The sequence below is a fragment of the Rhipicephalus sanguineus genome, chromosome 7 (assembly GCF_013339695.2).
Source record: "Rhipicephalus sanguineus isolate Rsan-2018 chromosome 7, BIME_Rsan_1.4, whole genome shotgun sequence".
In the NCBI taxonomy this organism is placed as follows: domain Eukaryota; kingdom Metazoa; phylum Arthropoda; class Arachnida; order Ixodida; family Ixodidae; genus Rhipicephalus; species Rhipicephalus sanguineus.
The window spans coordinates 36,551,322-36,572,180 of record NC_051182.1 but is presented as its reverse complement, the minus strand read 5'-3'; the positions used below and the strand labels follow the sequence as shown (position 1 = coordinate 36,572,180).

The window sequence follows — 20,859 nt, the reverse complement described above, 5'->3', positions numbered from 1 at the left end:
GGGAGTACGTCGTACGGCTTTTGCTAGTTTTCGTAATGCGAGTCACGGATTCTTCCTTTGTTTCTTCGTTGTTCCATCTAAAACTCTGCCCAGAAGGTGACCTTGGTTTTGAAGAACGCACTCTTTTGAAATTAACTTTTAACCTAGCATCAGATAATGCTGTCAGTATATGAGCCAGGTGTTCTTCATGGAGCTTTTCACTTTTAGAGTAAATGATGATGTCGTCTACATAGACGTTGCAAAAGCGTCCAATGTAGGGGTCCAATACTGCGTTCATCATTTTCTGAAACCAATTCGGGGAGTTTTTCATCCCAAAATTAAGGCAGGCGGTTTTAGTCATATATGCCAAATGATGTTGTAAATGCGGTGTATTACTTGTGTCTTCTTGTAGAGCACCTGCCAGAAGCCCTTGCACAGGTCTATGCGAGAAAAGCAGGTACAGCCTTCCGTTTCATCGATGATGGTGTCGATCCTCGGCATTGGGAAGGAATCCAGTGTCTGGCTATTTTCTGCTCTATAATTCGTGCACAGGCGCCAGCTAGCGCCTTCCTTAGGAGCAATGGTGATAAGTGAGGCAAATGGAGACACCGACGGGTGAATTACTTTGGCATCTAACATCTTTTGAAGTTATTCCTTTAGCCAGGCTTTCTTCTCTCGTGTCATTTATATGGTTTTTCTTCACAACTGTTTTGTCGTAAAGCTGAAAGGGAACCTCGAAATTTGTAGTCGCCGGTGGATACCCTCCAAGCAAAACCAGTCGGGGTACAGTTGTGGAATTACGCTGTCTTTGTCGGTATCCGTAGGTGGTCCTCTTGTGTGCCGGCTCCGCTTTGTCAGCTTCTTTATCAACAGACACTTCATCGTTCCAATAAATATTCAATCTCAACCGCTTCATATCTGGACGAGAGAGGAGAAAGTCGTACGCCACTGCGTCTAAAACTAGTGCAACAACTTCTGCAGTTTTAGACTGGTACGTCACTTTCAGACGTACCCACTCACAATACTCTTTCTCGCTTCCATCGTATCCACGCACAAGAACAGATCTCCCTCGGAATACATCTTCATTATTAGCATTACTTTTCTTGAGGATAGGATACAGACGCCCCACTTCTATCAGTGCGCGTATGCGTTGTCCATTGACCTCCAGGTCTATATGCAACAAGCTTGGAGAAGTCAAACAAACAGTCTCGTTTTGTGTCTTAGGGTCAGACTGAGAACCTCATTTATTAAGTTTTTTCTAATATTTGCGAAATACGTCCTTCCGTCATAGACTCCAATCTCGGTGGTGTGCAACGACTCGCGGTGCTTGCCGCTTGCGAAGACTTGGTGGCTGCGCACGAACTCCCTGCTTCCTGACGGTCCTGTCCCTTGACAATCTGCGATGAGACTTTTCTGTCCTCTCCGTCCAATGACAGGCCATATCTTGGAGTGACTGCCGCAATGACTCCAGAGTTTTCGGCGCTCTAGCTTGAACCTGTCGTTGCAATTCCCGAGGTAAGCCGTGTATGACGAGCGTTATAACGGAAGTCAGCGGAAGGTCGGCTCTGCAAGTAGGAGCAATCGACGCTTTTCAAAGAAATACTCGATAACTGGTCCAGACCGGTAGCGGTAAAAATGGCTTGATCCCATCGCTCAAGCGGGCTCCCACGGAATGATGAGATGAAGCTCTCCTTCCATGTGCTCCATGCATCACATTCATGTCCTATGATACGCAACTCGTACCATTTTCGTGCGATGCCACTTAAAAACGGGAGCATATGTTTCACTCGTTGTTCATCGGTGTCCCAGCCGTTCTGTTTACAGGCGTATTCAAAGAAACTAATCCACGCCTCTGGATTGCCCGACGTAGTATCAAACGGTTCAGCTTTCAGAAGCTCAGTAGGACGGCTGTCTCTCAAGCTCAACGCCGACGAAAGAGTTTGAATCATTTCATTTTGTTAGACAACTTGTTTCTGCTGAGCTTGAATCGCCTGCAGAACAACGGAGAGGTCTGCATGGGAAGTTGGCTCCGATGCATCTGGCTTCTCTAGTTTCGATGTCACAAGGCGGTTGAAAAGGGAGACTTGAAGGTTTATCTTCACTGTCTCTTTTTCCAAGAGTTCATCGAGCGACATAGACGCCTTCTCGAGAACTATTGAGATGAGCTCGCCTGTCGTCACGTCGACGGGAAGATCGACTGGCGGATCTCCAGGGAGCGCGTACTTCGTGAAGGACCAGGCTGTCTGTGGCTGGCTGAACGAGAAGGTAACCCACATCATGGATCGTCAAAGCCGACTGCGCCAAAATATGTAATAAAACTTCACTTATTAAATGAACACAAGAGACTCCATCTTGTTCTATCGAACTTCTTCTTTATTGTCTTCTCCCCCCCTGCCCCTTGTCTTGTTTCAACTTCTTCTTCTTCTTCTAGGTATAGGCCTCTCGGCTTGCTTCATTTATTATTATATTATTATTATTATTATTATTATTATTATTATTATTATTATTATTATTATTATTATTATTATTATTATTATTATTATCATCATCGTCATCATCATCTCTTGCACAGCTATCTGCTCAATAGATCTTATTATGTTGCCGTAAATGGCCAAACCTCTTCTTTGTATAAGTGACTAGTGGAGTCCCTCAAGGATCGGTATTAGGCCCACTCCTATTTTTAATTTACGTTAATGATGTTTCTTTTGCCATTCGTAATTCTTCTTTCCTCTGGTATTCAGTTTACATCAAGATTTTTAAGGAAATTCATTCAGTTAACGGCTGTCGCTTGCTGCAGTCAGATTTGTGTTCTTTTTCCGAATGGTGCAACGGCAATAACCTTACTCTCAATACCTCAAAGACAAAATTAATGTCTATCACTCGCAAAACATCTAGCCTGTTGTTTCAATACTCTATCAATTCTGTGTCGTCGCAAGCTTAATGAAATCAGTGATGTTGGTGTTGTTGTTGATAGCGCGTTAAACTTCTCTGCTCACGTTAAGCGTGCTGCTATGCGGGGCCATCGTTCTCTCGGATGTGCTTGCAGAATATTTCGAGAATTCAGTTCTCCTATAGCCCTCCACAAATCGTACACCGCAATATGTTTTCCACAACTTGAGTATGCGTCCGTAATATAGAATGGCATTGCTCAATCCAGCGGTTACACCATTAAACGAGTTCAGAAAAAAATTCATTAGCATATATAATAACCGCTTTGCTAGAAATTACTCTGGATCTCGTTCAAATGCTGCTGAATTATTATCATTGCCATCACTTCACTGCCGACGAAATCATTCTGATCTGTTATTTCTTTAAAAGCTAGTTCACGGTATCATATTGAATTCAACTGAATTCAATCTTTATTTTCATGTTTGATACTACATGAAGGATGGCGGGAGTAAAAGCTGCACTAAAACAGCTTGACTGGCTCCCGCTACCTAAAAATGAATGGGTCAGAAGCACTGGCGTACAAATAGGATAACAAAGGCATACTATACAGAAATATGGTAATGTCAATCAATATAATTACATAATATAAACGTAAACAGGATACAACAGTTCCCATGAAAAGAAAAAAAAAAACACCAGAAGCTTAAAAAGGCTATGTATACATGTGTTACAAAATGCATAGGGGGTCAAACTGATACAAAAGGGTAAACGACATCATGATACAATTTATAAGAACAATGGTGCAACATTTTTTGTGGTCATGTTTTCTATATTTACATCGATGCTGCTTAAAGAATTCAACATTCTGGGAAAAGCATTGCGTACCATTTGGTCACCATATTTTGTGCGTGATCGTGGTATTAACCAGAGGTTATGCTCACGGGTATTTTATTTATTCTCCGAAGGTTGTAGGTTGGCTAAATCAGATAGTACAGTGTTTTGCTTCAGCTCTTTTTTTAGACTCCTACAAATGTTGTAATTGTAAAGATTTTGAAAACTGATTAGTTTATATTTTTGTTGCATGTATATAACTGATTGATAAGGTTCTTTCTTAGCGATAATTTTTAGGAATCTATTTTGAAGTCTACTGAGCTTATCAATATTTGCCCTTTACTTCTAAATTGTGTTAATTTTCGAATTCTGCGTAAGTTAACCAGAGAGAACAGACTGTTTCATGTACTCGCCTGCTTCTTCCCACACTCTACCGTTCACAGAATACAAAGTTTCAATAATGTTAATTTTCTTGATCTTGACGTTTTTCATAGTCCACAGTCGTTCTTTTTACCCGATATTTTCACTGTCTTGACATAGTCTAGCACAATGTACAAAGTCTTCCCTTCTCCGTCTTTCCGCATAGTTGTACTGTCGGCCGCAAAAGTTCGCGGGATGTACAGCGCGTGGCCGAGCGACGTAAAACTGCATTGCTGCGTCACCTACCGTGATGCGGCGGGTGTTGAGGCTATCGGCCTCGGCGATTAGCGACGGCGCGTTTAGAGAACGTGCCGTTGCCGGATCTAATCGCGGAAGCTGCGGCCGATAGCCTCAACACCCGCCGCATCACGGTAGGTGACGCAGCAATGCAGTTTTACGTCGCTCGGCCACGCGCTGCACATCCCGCAAACTTTTGCGGCCGACGTACATATATGCAATATTATTTTTCATTCCCCTTCAATATTTCCCGTGTTGTCTTATTTTACTCCTCCCCTTTTGTGTTCATTTCTCTTTGTCTACGCGTTTTTGCTCTTGTTATTTCTGAAGACTGTCTGAATTGTATTGTTTATTTTTAGTGTTTTATTTTTGCGTGCGCCTGCACAAAGACCTTAAGGTTGTTCCTGGGCACGTTAAATAAATGATTCATTGTTTTATTATTATTATTATTATTATTATTATTATTATTATTATTATTATTATTATTATTATTATTATTATTATTATTATCATTGCTCAGTGTTGAGCAACAAGCGCGCGTCGGCGCCTTCCCTCGTGCAGAGGTCCGCTTCCTGCGTGAGCAGCTGACGTTCCGCACGGCAGCCGTGCCAGTCGGGGTCCCCCTAGCGCGTGTGAACACTGTCAGATCTGTGACGTCCAAGTTTCCTGGGTAGTCTGGACCACGACCTACTGTACTCCTGACCTGCCCAGATATCGGGGGTCTTATGGGAGCGCACGTCCTCGCTCTCGTTCAACCGGTCGCCGTAGGTGGCGCTTCCTATAACCTGTTCGTCTGCTACACTGCGACCGTTTGGACGGCGCTGGAGTAAGAACGCCTGTATTATGTGACGAACTGCCGGCATTATGTGACTGTTTCTGCAAATTTAGACCGAGAGTCAAGTAAGCTATTCTGTGCGGTTAAGTATTTACTGCGCACTGGTTGAATAACGTGAGAAGCCGTAGACTTGCATAGTCTAGGACGGCTGTGTCCTTTTAAATGCAAAAAAAGTTATAATTCACTTTCCGTATTTTTATTTCCGAAGTATTTTGTATTTATGAATAATAATTACACGATATGAGCGCTCTCCGCTGGCGAAACATCAACACGAGCGTTAAAGCTGACGTCAGCGAACAGGTGCTGACTAGCGCCACAACGCTCGTAGGTGACATCCCTAGCGGCAGGAGGTATGAACTAGAATGTGGGCGCTGGAGAGGGGACATCTGGGCAGGTCAGGAGTATAGTAGGTCGTGGTCTGGACAACCTCTCTCCATAACTCTTTCACCTTTGAATTCGCCGCCAGCTGAAGAAGACGCCCCCGAGCGACGCAGTGCGATTGCTGAGACAGCCTCGTCCGCTGCGGTAACTGAGGGTGAAAGCAAGAAGAAACCTGCCTCGTTTGGAGCTATGAAAAATCGATTATATCTGTAGCTCAACGGCCACAACGGCAGCAGCGGCCAAAGACCATATTTGTTATGAGGTTGAGCCCTGACACCACTGCTGCTGACATAAAAAAATATACTGCTTCAATGAATCTGTCTTCCATGTCCTGCTGGTGACTTCAAACAAAATTTCAGTCCTATTCTTCATTCTACATCGACGTTGACGAGGAAATGCAGCAATGCCTGAATGACCCTTGGATGGGGCCCCTTGGATATGCCACTTAAAGCCATTTCGTGCGGAGCTCCGCGATGACATGCTTCATCCATATAAGCTAGTGCCAGGAATTCCAAGTGATGTGTAACGTAGATATATTCTACGAAAGTGCTCGTGATCTGCGTGCCAGGACACTCGAGTTTTTCTCTAATGTTCTTTCATCTTCTTTTCCTATTCTTGCTATTTCTGAAACCTCGCTCGGCACTGAAATTCCCTCATCTGACTTTTTTTCCCCGACCTACACCACCTTCCGCATTGACCGACATTTCAGTAAAGCCACAGAGAAAGGTGTTGGCGTGCTAAATGCCATTGACAATTTACTGAGATCCGTTAGACAGAAAGACCTTGAAACTATCGACGAATCGCTTTGGTTAGAAATGAGATCCGAGCACCGTGAAAAATTCTGGATATATGCTCTGCTTACCGCCCAGCGTTCCCCTGCCTCGTTTCATGATGTCATGTCGTCCATTGAACTTGTGATATCTTCTCATAGTAGACACAGAATTATTCTTCTTGGGGATTTCAATGCACCTGGAATTGACTGGAGCCCGCTTACCTTTTCTCATTACAATCATTTCATAGAGAAAAAGTGCAGCCTGCTCTTGGACTTTCTGGCGTTTAATTCCCTACTGCAACATGACTCAGTCGTCAATTCCAGTGGCAGCTTCTTAAAGCTGGTTCACACCGGCGACTAGCACCGGTCACGCGACCGTTTGCGACTGGCTGTCAAAAAGTGACTCAAGGCGACCGATGTTCACACCTGCGTGCGACCTATATGCGCCGCCACATAGAATTCTCGTCTGCTCGTGTACAGCTCGCACTGCTGCTGCCCCGTCAATAGGCTGACGTCCTGTTCCTGCGCATCTGATTGGCTCAGAGGTTTGCGGCTGCAGTTGCGCGACTGAAAAATTGAGCAGCGAGCGACTGATCCAAAGCAGTCGCTTTGCGACCAAGACGGACATTTGCGACCGTTTGCGACCAGTCGCTTTGCGACTAACTCAGTCGCGCGACCGTTGCTAGTGGCCGGTGTGAACGAGCCTTTACACCTCTGTATGTCAGACGATCAACCCGTTGAAGTTTCACGCACCGAAATCTCTCTTGTTCATCCGGGCAAATTCCACCCACCACGTAACGTAAGATTACCTGTATTAGCCGAAACGATAAGCTAAAGGAGTGAGATAAACAAGTCTTCAAGATTTGCATTCAAGCGAGCTGATTACAGGGTCGTTGATTGCTAACAACTTACTGACAAACCAAATGTTGATGACCAAGTTGGTCAGTCTACGGAGCTTGTGTTGAGCGCCATGCGTAATTTTAGTCCCCAATATGCAGCTAAATAACGTAAATATCCCGACTGGTTCTCATCTGAACTTATATGTGCACTGAAGCATAAAGATCGCGTACACTGGAAGTATAAATGTTCTCCATCCAATGAGGGGAAAGGTTCCCTTTTTCTAGAACTCTCTACATACACGGGACCATGGTCCATATATTGAATTCTTAAAAAAAACGCCTCTGCAGGCCGTCTGACTTTTGAAAGTACGTACGCAAACGGTATAGCAAAAGTGGACAGTCTTTCAGACTACTGGAATCCGATGGGGTAGATGTGCATGCCGTCGCTGAATATTTTGCCACGCATTTCTCATTCATTTATAAGGGCTCAGACTCTAGGACTGATATTGAAAAACAGCACACAGCAGTTCACACATCTTGCGCTTTGTCACTGGGTCAAAATACCATTACATTAAGCGCTTAAAGTCGTCCTTATCATGTGGCTTAGATGGATTTCCCTCCGCCATACTAAAAGCTTATGGTAATATATTTTTCCCAGTACTGATTACGATATTTAGTAACTGTCTGAATACGTCGATCCCAGCATGTGGATCGTCTTTTTCCAGTACTTAAGTCGGGCGCTAAAACTGATGTCTCTAATTGTCACCCGATTTCTCTACTATGTGCCACATCAAAAATATTTGAGCTGGCTGTTCCCAACATATTGCGTTTTCGTGTGAAAAATTCATTGATTCCCAATCCACATGGGCTTCTCGCTGGCTGCTCAACCATCTCAAATCTTCCTAGTTTCATGACGCAGATCTCCACACCTATATCCTGGAGAGGACAGGTTGACGTAGCCTACTGTGACCTGATCAAAGCTTTTGACGTAGTCAGCCACTCACTAGTTATGATTAAACTTGCGCACTTTGTTGATGACTTGTCGGTTGTGAATATCCTGCGCAGCTATGTACTTAATATATCATGTTATGTTGCCGTAAATGGCCAAACGTCTTCTTTGCACAGAGTGACTAGTGGGGTCCCTCAGGGGTCGGTATTAGGCCCACTCCTATGTTTAATTTACGTTAAGGATGTTTATTTTGTCATTCGTAATTCTTTTGTTTTGTATGCCGATGGTATCAAGATATTTAAGAAAATTCATTCAGTTTAAGGCTGTCGCTTACTGATGTCAGATTTGTGCTCTTTTTCCGAATGGCGTCACAGCCATGACGTCACTCTGTATACCTCAAAGATCAAATTCATAAGCATCAGTCGCAAAACATCTAGCTTGTCATTTCCAGTTCCTGTCAATTCTGTTGAAAGCAAATAGCGCGAAAAAACGTAAGACAAGACGATGAAGGCTACAGCACAAGCGCATACTAACTTGTCTTATGTTTTTTCGCGCTATTTGCTTTCATCATGAATAACCAACTCGCCCAGCAATCAATCCTTCCAAGTCAATCATGTGTAGTTAGGTAAGGTGATGTTTGTGTTCTTTTTGATAGCACGTTATAATTTTCTGCTCACACAAGCGTGTTGCTATGCGAGATCTTTGTTCTCTCGGCTGTGTTTGTAGAAAGTCTCGAGAATTCAGTTCGCCTATAGCCTTACACAAATTGTACACGGCAATATATCTTCATCAACTTGAGCATGCACCTGCCATCTGGAATATCATTGCTTAATAAAGCATTGACGCCACTGAGCGAGTGTGGAAATAAATTCCTAAGCATATATAAGCACCGCTTCTGCAGAAATGACTCTAGATCTCGTTCAAATGCTGTTTGTTTATCATCACTGCCATCGCTTTTCTGCCGACGATATCGCCCTGACTTGTTTTAAATGCGAAGCATTTCTCAGCGAACCTTTGGTACTTTGAGCGTTTCTATCTATCTATCTATCTATCTATCTATCTATCTATCTAGCCGCCTACCCAGAATGCGTCTGGATGCTCTCATGATCGCCTCCTTAACTTGGTGTAGACCAAACTTTGCATGGGAGGGTAAAAGGATTTGACGAATATGACTGTCGGGTCGCGACATGAATGACGTGAAAATCCTGTCGCGCACGTCGTCAAACCCTTTCCTCCAGACATGTTTGGCACTTACCCGTTTACCACTGGCCGCGGTGTACGGGTATGCGCCACAGGTGATTGACAGTTTATATCTGCCAAGGAACGGCGAGAACAGACATTGGTAGTTTAAATACGCGAGCGCTAAGAAAAACCGACATCGGCAGCGTTGACCCGACGAATGGAAAGAATATAAATTAGGATCCTAGACGGAATCGAACCCAAGCATTCTACGTGGCAATCAAGTATTCTACCACAGAGCCACACTAGCTATATATACAGGTTTGGAAAAAACGCCAGGCCTGCGCTGAAACCGCAGCACAGTCACAGCGAAAGCTGGAAGAGCGGCGCTTCTAGAACCCATTGTAAGCTCCCTTGGGGCTACTGATACAAGTACACTAGCAAGGTACCCACTATGCCATAAAGAGCAATTTTTATGAAGTTGGGAAGCAGCTACTAAGCCATTATTCGTCATTCAGCGGAGAAGCGAGGCACCAGCTGCACGTCTGTAATGCATTATGTTCACTTTGTTGAAGCGACGACTGATGACGATGAAGAATTATGGCTCAGCCCTTTCTAATGGGTTGGAAGCTTTAAGCGGCCCAGCAGTTATGTAATTTGCATTGGGTGACGCCCGGTCGCTATTTCCCTCTCCCGTCATGCTGTATAACATACGTTGTCGTGAGAGAGACGGGGGGGCGAAGAACTTTACTGAGACCCCGAAGAATTAGATGCGCTTATGGGCCTCCTTGGCAACCAATACAAGTGGACTTGCGAGAAACCCACTACGCTTTAAATCATTGTAATTTTACTGAGACCCCGAGGAAATGGATCATGCGCTTATGGGCTTGCTTGGCAACCAATACAAGTGCACTTGCGAGGAACCCACTACGCTATAAATCATTGTAATTTTTGAGAAGCAGGGCAGCAGGCACTGTGCCATTTCTCGTCATTCTACGGAGAGCCGTGGTACCTGCTAAACGCATGTAAGGCAGTATGCGAACTTTGTTCATGTTGTGCCTGATGACGACGAAGAATTATGGCAGAGCCCTTTGTAATGGGTTGGAAGCATTCGACAACCTACTCGTTGCGCATTGTGTGACGCCTGGTTACAGAATTCGCGTTGTGCGACGCTTGGTGCTTATTTTACTCTTCTACCACGCTATATTGCATATGCTAATGTGGTTCCTTCCCGACATGAAGCCTGTATAGGACCTTTTTGCAAAGCAGTTTCAAGCACCGGCATGGCTCAGAGGTTGAATGCTGGGCTCCCACGCAGAGGGCCCAGGTTCGAACCTCGTTCCATCCTGGAATTTTTTTCTTATTTAGTTTTTTTCTTATTTCGAGCGATACTGGTTACGGACACCGGCGGCGGCGGCGGCGGCGGCAGCGGCGGCGGCGGCGGACAACTACGGCGCCAAAAACGGCCGGTGAAATGATCTCATAACAGCTTTCGCTGTAAAACAGCCTATGCAGGTGTAATGTCGGTGCAACGACAATTGTAGTTGTGGTGCTGACTTTCTAATTTTACAATAAAGCAATAAACACTACATATGTACGTCTACGATACAGACATCATATCAGATTAACGTCGGCGGTTCCAGTGTTATCTCCGCATTTATAGCAATAAAATAAACATTAAATTTGTATTGCTATGATTCAGCAAGCTATATAAAGCATTGCTGGATCGAGGGGGAATACATGAACGAAAGTTACGTATGATATTCACATGATAGCACTTTAAGGTGCACTTCTCTTTGATAATACTGACGTGTGAACTCTAAAGTGAGGGCTGGCGTTACGTCGCACCATAAGTTACCCTTTAAGCGCCCGTGTTGTCGACGTGCCTGGTAAACCCACGATGTGCACACAGCTACTACACTCACAAAATCACGTCGATCCACCTCGTAACGATTGGCTCAAGGCCATAAAATACAGCATAGGAGTACCGACTGACACCTTCGCGTGAAACCGACTCCCACAACGAGTGGGATCTGCCGAATTTTTTCCGTACAAGCTAGGTCACGCTATAATATCCTGCGCTGTACTTCTCAAATGTGTTAATTTTTGATTTCCGCGTTAAGTTAACCAGAGAGAATAGACCGCTTCATGTACCGACCTGCTTCTTCCAAAACTCTACCGTTCACAGCATACAAAGTCTCTGTCATGTTAGTTTTCTTGATGTTGACGCTTTCAGCAATCCGCAGTGATTTTCTTCACCCGAGCTTTGTACTCTCTTAACATAGTTTTGTAGAATGTAAAGATTCTTCCCTTCCTCGTCTTTCAGCATGCATAGTTGTATAAATGCAATATTATTTCTCAATCCGCTTCACCGTTTCTTGTGTTGTTTTATTGTACTATTGGCCTTTTGTGTTGACCTCTCCTTGTCTACACGTTTTGTTGTTTTTATTTGTGTTTTCTTCTTAGGCCTGTCTGAATTGTATTGTTTATTTCTTGTTGCTTTATATTTACGTGCACATGTACAAAAGACATTGTGGTCGTTCCTTCGCACGTTAAATTAACGGTTTATTTATTTATTTCTCATTATTTAGCAGTAACACTTGTTTATAATGGTCAGTGATGCGCTTCCTGGAGACCCTAATGTCATTATTTTTTCTGAGGGCCATGATATATTAGGTGCGCCCTTGGCCGCGCCATTACCTTACGTTTCTCATAAAAGAACGTGAATTATAGCGTCAGTGATTGCTTGCACTCTTTTTTTTCCGAAACTTGAAAGTACACTTCCATCTTAATTGCCGCATTAAAAACTGCCAATGAGCCTTACTCCAATTCATAGTGCACATGAGCTCTAACTCCTAGCAGATATTCACGCCGTCTTTCGGTAGAACTTGCGCGTGTTAATAGTCGTATTCCAGTAACATACATGCACGTTTCGCCAACACGCCAGGGTTGACTTCTTAGTAATCAACATGCGAGAAGCCGCTATATTTGATAATAATCTGGATGTAGTAAAATCATCAGTGCCCGGGATTGTTGCGGCAGCTACCAAAGCAGTGCTTGGGATCATGCTCGCTGTAGGGCTTTGATATATCGGCCTTATATTTGAGTGCCACAGAATCTCGTTTCTGATCGCGTGGTTCATTCTCAACCTTTTCACACTGCTTTGAAAATGCGTAACCATATCTTCTTACTGATTTTTCAGTGCACGTTTGCTGGATTCGCCAACCTTGATATAGAATCGCAAAGGTACTTGACCATAGAGTATCTCAAGTTCCTTCTACGTGCGGAAACAGACGACTTTGGTAAGGCTTGGAGCAGTCGTTCTGTACGACCTCAATACTGTTAGTCGTTACTTTCAAATACTCTTCATTTACAGCAGAGTTATGGTCGAGGTTACCGCGTGTCGCCAATAGAAAATTATCATCATTAATCTGTACGCGTTCCCTCCGCCTTCTTTTGTTTTGCTCCCAGAACAGGTGCGCGGATTTGTTCGGCATGGATGCAATAACTCTGACGGCCGAGAGAGCGAGTACAGCTGGAGGAAAGAGAGTGGGACAGTAAGAGAAAGATAGATAGACAAAAAAAGAAATTCTTGACGAGATTCGAACCTGCGTCCCCACGATCCAAAGGCGAGCGTCGTAACCACTCGGCTATTCAGGCACAGCAGCAGAACAGTGCATAGCATTCTATAGCATAGTATAGGAAGGGAGTTGGAAAGGGAAGGGAGGGTGGCGAGTACAGATGTGACGGTGAGGAGGAGAGAAAGAAGGAGGGGAAAACGAGTACTGAGAGAGAGAAAGGAAGAGATAGAAAGGAAGAAGAAGAGAGAAAGAAATAGAAAGCGTGAGAAGAAGAGAAAAAAAAAGATAGAAGACGAGATAACAACCACAGAGAGAGAGAGAGAGAGAGCCATAGAAACAAAAAGAAATGAGAAAAAAAGTCGTGAAAATGTAAGAAAGTAAAAAAAATAGAAAGAGAGACAAAACATAGACAGAGAGAGAAAGATATGGACCGACACGGACACAAAAAAAGATAGAAAAAGCGAGAGAAAGCATAGCCATGCATATTATAGTATATTATAGTAAAGGTGGGAAAAAGGGAGGGGACACGGCCTAGCCAAGCCAGGGCCAGGTAGGGGCCCACCAGCGGTGCTGTGATATAGCCATGCGCGACATAGTGCAAACTGCGCTAATTTCCTTTACACTTTAATAGTTAGTTTGATGTTTTGAACACGACTTTCAGTCAATGATTTCGCTCAATTTGCCTTCAAAGTATTCGGTTTTAACGCGAAAGTGTTTTATGCCGGGGTCCACCAGGCTCCACTGACGTATTTCCGTCACGGATATCACGTTGTAAAATATAAAGACTAACAGTGCGCAAAGAAAAAAAAAGATTCCGTAACCGGGAATCGAACTTACGACCCCTCGCTCCGCAGCGCGAAACGGTTCGGCCACGCAGGGCACGTTCTTCGCAATGCGAACGGTAAGCAATTTATATACACCATTTGCCGGTGGCTGTACTCAGATATCTGTCTTACAGCGTGTTTTCGTTATCACTAGCGAGATGGAGCGATGTGCTCGAAGAGCGTGCTTGAAATGTCGTTGCCATTGCGACGAGCGCCCGCGTCTGTAGGGCGTGGTCGCTTGTGCATGCGCTTATCTCGTGATCGCGGCTGTTTGTACGTCTGGCGTTGAGAGCACGAAGGTCACTTAGCTCACTGCAGCGGCCGCTTTTGCGAAAGGAGCGCGGTGCTCACGCAGAAATAAGTTACAAATGTGACGGTTAGTTCGCTCTCATCCTGTGTATGTTCGTTCCGTGCGTCCTTTCTGCTTGAGCAGCGCGTTGCAAGTTTCGAGCTGCTTCCCGTTCTTCGCGTGACATTAGAATTTGTTGCTGTAGCATTCATTCCTTCGGCCTTGCGGCGAAAGAATGCGCAATAAACGCTCAACTACGCCTGTGAAGACACGTTTCACTTTCGTGTTATACCTATTCCTATGACAGAGGGATCAGCCATGCTTTTTCAATCTATCGTGGAACTGAGATTGAATTAATACAATGGTGACTTTAAAACAACAAATAGCCACCATCATCCATCATTAGCCAACATCAGCATCCCTTAGCCATCATTAAGTTGGCTATAGCCGAGATTGTATAATGCTACTATAGGTAATGCCGCAGTTGCCGAAGCAAGGTTCCAAAACGCGTTGAATGTGACCGAAACTTATCGTAATCAACACAAAACCTTGGAGAAGTGCGTGGAAGAGGCTGTGTAAAAGAAAAACGTGTTTTGCCCCTGCTTCGGAAAATACCGTGTTTCTAGTTTCCGGCCTTTATCGTTTTCACCCGCCATCTTTTACTTGTAGCACTTGGGCAACCGAGCGCACAGACACTGTGGCCATTTCGTTTTGCCGCTAATAAGGAAGCTATGGGTTAGATTACCGGTTTAAACGCGTATTTGTTAGGCGCGAAACACATGCAGTATCGTGTACCCAGTTGTAGGCATTCGAGAGAGTTTGTATGAGCTTTGAGCCCCCAACGCGGTGTTTTCTATACCGATTTCTTCAGTTCTGAGACCCTAACTCCAGAAATATATTATATCTATTGGCCGAAGCTAGATGTTTGTAAAGTGACAAACCCTTTGTGTTTCCTTTTTTTCAAACAGAGGTGGTCTATCCGTTCATCATCAACGTGTGCAAGAGCATCAGCTCAGGATTCGGTCTCCTGACTGGTAATATTGTTGATATTAATTGCGATGAGCTGAACTACGACTTAAACGCGGTCTGCAGCGATCAGATCTTCATAACCGCCCAGGCTACCACACCATTTGCAGAGGTGAAAACAATTCCGTCTTCGTTTTTCTATAGCATTCGATGACCTAACACACTGCACACTGTGTGCTCGTACCACGCATGAATTGAGCGCTATATTTTTATCTACATGTTTTCTGCAACTATCCCTACTGAAAATGTGTTGCTCCTGAATGTATTTAGCGAAAATGTTTGCAACCCTCTCAAACTAACGTCCGACATGATTTCACTGTATAATTTAAGCGTAAGGACAAGATTACTCCTGTGAGTAGACTTATGGCAGCACTTTTGGGTTTTGTCTTCGACTTAAGCGAAATTATGGAACGAACAAGTCATGCACGGAATTCAAACATTTCCAGTGGGGTCTACAGCTTCCAACGAAATAGAACTCATTGAACTATCTAGTGTGCTTTTTGTGATAACTTTGCTGCATCCTACCAATGAAAGTATTCTTGGAACAAAAATTCCGAGGGAAAGTTCTTATCAGGATTTAACTTCATCTGTACACTCAATGTAACTAGAAGCGCAGCATCCCGAATATATCTTGAAAAATGCATTTAGTTTATTTTTGCGTTGTGTAACCTAATCTATTTTATTTTTGTGTAGTGCTTGGGCGAGAACGGGCTCACGTGTGATGGGTTTGAACCAGTTTACGTAAGTATATTTTTGATGCAGGCGAACGCGTATATTCCTGAACGACTCGCCGAAATTCTGCTACATGCATCTGTGGTCCTTATATATGTTTCCAAGCTTGTAATTTATCACCTAATTTTGCCCTTATGTCCAAATGCGTTCCGTGAGATATTCGTACCACCTAAGACTCAACACACACCAATTAAAAATATTTCTAATAAGTAAGTGTCGGTGAACAGTTCAGTACCGAATGTGTCAAATAAACGTGAGGATGTTACTGGGTGGACACGTGCGCCATAAAGCAGGTAGCTCACACAGTAAAGTGATATCGGTAAGCAGAGTCGTCAGTCGAAATTACATGTCTCGTCCTAATGCGTCGGCTATTTATATCATTCATACCAAGCTGTCCGACCGGACCCGATCCGGACATTCGTCCGAAACTGAACGCGAACTCCTTTTTCCCAGAAGATTTTTGGCCACAAATCAAACCTAAATAAACAGCAGATAACTGCTATTGTTTAGGAGTGACCAGCGCATTAACAAAGTGCACAAATGCAGCTCCAAGGGCAGGCGCTGACTTTCTGGTGGTACATATTGCAACCCTGCATAATAACCTAGGGAATTTAATTGTTTAATTTGTGCATTCATGAGGCCTACCAAATACGTTTCGCGATTTATTGTCAAAACCTGCCAGGAAGCATACAAACATACTTGTATGAATAAGTAGTTCTGAAAACGAGCAGCAGAAACTAGTAATGCGCGTAGACGCTTACATAGTCATTTTCCACATATTTGTCCGCATTGCCTTCGCATAAATATATTATACACTACTGCAAAATACATACGGCTTGTTTAATGATAACGATATAATAATGGATACCCCACAGGTGTAATAACATAATATATTGACAACAAACAAAATAAGAAAAGAACTAAATAAGGATACATGAGCAGGCCTTATGGTTTAAGCTTTACGTACAAGCACAAGAAAAGATACATTAGGAGCGCCTGTACCAGGAATGAAGTGAGAGGCTGCGATTTTATCAAACAGCATACGAATAAACCATATTTTAGCTATCGAATAAGGTACTTGAATTTTATATTCACAGTAAACTTTGAACTCCAAATGTGCAATGGTGTAAGTTAAGCGTGTAAAGCATAAATTTAAGCCTGAGTGTAGTTGTGGACTAAAGCAGTTTATTGACAAAATGGTTATAGGATGCCATGACGTGGTATTCTCGCATTGTCGTGCGATATTTTATTTAGCGTCGTAGAACTTCATAGCGCCATTGTCTTCTTGGACAGAGCGCAGCCCATTTCGCTCATAAAATTGGAAAAGCAGCAGGAACGGACGCTCTTTCATTTCCCTTCTCTGATTTCGCATATCAGTCGACGTGTTGCTAGCCTAGCATACAAGGCTGCCGGTGGGTTTATTTGCCCACCCACGCAGACAATATAACTATTTAGTAGGGACGTGCAAACAGTCATTTTTAGGACCGATTCGAATACGAATCGAATAGCGATGACGCCGAATTGAACAGGAATCGAATACTAGTCCAATATCTTTGGAATAGTTAGGCAACTACTTTTAACGCAGCCCTACAACGGTAGTGTAACTATTTCATATGCAGCGAATAAATTCTACAGCATTCTACAGCATTTCAATTGAAACAGGTAAATCCTACACTTAGTAAATGGACTATATGATCAATTTTACCCGACAAAAAAAAACACACCACATTTATGTAAAGTGAGGCAAGCTCGTATACGGGAGCAACTAGGACCTCAGAAATGTTTAGCAACTGCAGGCTGAAATACAGCAGGTACTACAGTATTAAATGTGGTACTTTGTCAACAGATTTTAAATAAAAGTGATATATAAATGTTAAGCAATATCCATGAGTCAACAACAACATGGCAATGATAGTGTATTGTTGACTCTGTCGCTTCGGTGACTCTAGAGTTTAAAAAGAAAAATCACGAGGCCTGCGCAGAACACACAGCACTGTTACAGCGAAAGTTGGAAGAGCGGCCTTTTTAGAGCCCCTGAAAACTATAGTGGGGCACCTAATACAAGTACACTTGCAAAGTACTTACAACGCCATAAATCATCGTAATTTTTGTGAAGTAGGGAACTACCTACAACTTCATTATTCTTCATTCTGGGGAAAAGCGTGGTACCCGCTACACATATTTAAGGTTTTAAAGTATTATGTGCACGGGCTGTGGCTGATGACAATGAAGAATTACGGCTGAGCCCTTTGTAATAGGTTGGAAACGTTCAGCGGCCGACTCGTTGCACGATTCGCTTTGTGCGACGCCTGGTTGTTATTTTACTCTTCTACCACGCTATATTACATGTGATACTTGCATCGTGGGAGTAACACATGTATAGTGTGGTACAAGAGTAAAATAGCAACCAGGCGCAAGCGTCTGCCCTGGACTATAATGGAATTGTACTTTTTCTCTCTATTACATGTGCTAACGCTATTCTTTGCCAGACATGAAGCCTGTATAGGATCTTTTCTCGACGGAGTTTTCAAGCTCCGGCGAGGCTCTTACGAATAGACAGTGAGGACGGATTACCATTTCACCCAGTTATTACGATTGGCTTGCACGTTATAGGCGCTCACGAGAGGCTGGATTCTACTGTGACCCGGATATAAGACGAGCAAGACAGTATTTGCAAGAAAGTATGGCCTAGTTTACCGAGGTCGAAAAAACAAAAGAATGCGTTCCTTCATGGTTCACTTGGGTAGAACCCTTGCCTAATATGAAGGAATATTAAATCGCAAAGTTGTTCATGCAGTGGTTGAGTGCAGATGTGTGCTGACATCTTTGTCGTGTATTGTAACGTAATTATTCTGTCCCCTTTTGTGTGACGTAGAACTGGAAAAAAGAAAAAAAGCCGGTGTGATTTTGTGGTAAAATACTCGCATACCACACGCAGGGCCTGATCCTGTCTTGGATATTTTTTATTTCATTTTTTCTTTCTTATTTCGCGCAATAGATGTTAGGGACACCAGCGGCGGCGGCTGACAACAACGACGAGAAAATCAACTGTTCTTGTGATCTCGTAAGACCTTTCGCTGTAAAAGAAAAAGGTTTCATTTGGTGCTCAGTATAGCTTCGATAATCTCGTGAAATCTTCCGCTGGATGCATCTAGGTAATTCGATTATTAAAACAAGAAATATGACCCCTATCTGCTCAAACATTTTCTTACTTTGTTGTTTCTTTATAGGTGCTTACCATTCGAAAAATATTCGGTTTTTCTAATATGAACTATTCGATTCGAGTAACGAATTGAATTGATGGCTATTTGGGTTGTCATGAGAAATTTTCTAATATTCGGATTCTCCTACTATTTAGTCCACGTGCATAAATCAAAGAACATTTTTCATGATCTTCAATCAGCATAATGCGCGAACAAAGGTACAAAGAATTAAGAAAAAAAATTATTATACGCCTAGCACTTCCGTGTTGGAATAACATACCGTAGCGTATAGAATTTGCGATGCGTGAGGCTTGGGTGTGCGTGTGCTTGGCGTAACCTGCGGCATCCTATGTGCCTAGGTGTGATCATGGGCGTCCGGAGGGGGGGGGTGCAAGGGGGAGGGGGTCTGCATTTCTACCTAGTTCACTGTTCATTCATCTTGAACAGTGTTGAGACATGTTAGGGACAACTGAGAGGCATAAGGCTGTATGCATTTGTTGTATTTTTTGCTCCATTCCTTACACGCTGGTCATTTGGAGCTGGGGGAGCCGCTACGGTTTGTAGCTTCGCGTTAGTTGTTTTAGGTACGCCTATAGTATTGCAGTGCGCGCGTTACTTGAAAGTTTCAGAGAATCCTGGTCACTGCTGCCCACTTTTCTACGCGGTGTTCAGCGCGTCAGTGTTGTGACAGGAATATATACATTCACGGTCGTCACGTTAATCTCCATTCCTTCGCCTAATTGTTTTGCGATGTAACGCTTATTAAGACAGAATGTTTGCTGCAATGCATCAAGTGAATCAAACTGCGAACCTTAGTTTGTGAAGTTATCTAGCTGATTGCTACAGCCACGAGTCGTTCTTCTTCCTAGAGGAATAGCAATTAAAAGCCGCTGCACCCACGACAAAGGCAAAGCGAGCGGCTGCGACGTGAGCGCGACGAGCGGCAGAACCATTTGCGCAATTGGCAGTCCGCACAGCCCAGCACTTTTCACAGCCGTTAACCACCGCCGCCTATTGACGTGGTGGCGAAGTAGTTGGGGCGCTCGGCTGCGGGGCGGTGGTCGTGACAGAAATACAGTGGTTGACATCGTCCTTGTAGTCACGTTTTTTTTTATATTCTACTTGACGCAACGTGCGCTCGTTTTTCAGGCGCGGCTTTGTTATCTCGGAAGGGTGGCGCATTGACACAAATTGTTTTCTCGCATTAGAAGAAATCGCTTATCGGAATGGCCGGTCGACGAGTTTTCCTGTACCCGTCGCAGTATCTTCTCAACACGCTTTAAAGCACCTGGATAACGTTGCCTGTTCGTTGTACGTATAAGTACATTCATCAAAAGAACGGTATTTGTTAGGTGCTTGTGTACGGCTTTTTCCGAATAAGGCTGTGCAAGCATGATGTCTATTACCCAGAGGGGAAGCATCGGAAATAATAGCACGGATTCCACAATTATTCGAGATGACAAATAGTTAGGAAAAGTAACTGCCAAAAGCAGGTCGTCCACTGGTAATAATCCTACTTAGAAATTCCCTGTAGTGCCTTTTTCCGAATAAGGCTATCCAGGGATGGCATTGTGGGTATGTGCTCTGCTTAGGCCTTGGAGGTGCCTGCGTTATCTATGTATGCTCGTGCGGTGCAAATTTATGCCGAGCCGTTACTTTTATCTCATTTCCACGTTTCACGAGACTAAATCAATGCAAGATAAGTGGCGTTCGTCAGCGGAAAAACAAAGACATAAAGGTCAACGTAACCACGTATTGTCCCTTACCTTCCGCCCAGTTCACGCACAACGGCTTGGTGCGCAGGCTAAGTCATCGCTCAGCGGTAATGTCTAGCAACTGCGAACAATATGTACTCCGGCGGCTGACTGTGAGCTTCCCTGGTTCAGGCCGAGC

General features: G+C 43.7%; 1 protein-coding gene across 1 annotated transcript in view; it reads left to right on the top strand.

The window, feature by feature from the left end:
* Nucleotides 1–2,139: 2,139 nt before the first annotated feature.
* LOC119398616 (uncharacterized) overlaps nt 2,140–20,859 on the top strand; it is a 28,310-nt gene continuing 9,590 nt past the window's right edge. The window contains exons 1-4 of the mRNA XM_037665449.2: nt 2,140–2,244; nt 12,514–12,613; nt 14,974–15,143; nt 15,725–15,772. Coding sequence (XP_037521377.1) covers nt 2,140–2,244; nt 12,514–12,613; nt 14,974–15,143; nt 15,725–15,772 — 423 coding nt within the window. The remainder of the gene's footprint in view (nt 2,245–12,513; nt 12,614–14,973; nt 15,144–15,724; nt 15,773–20,859) is intronic.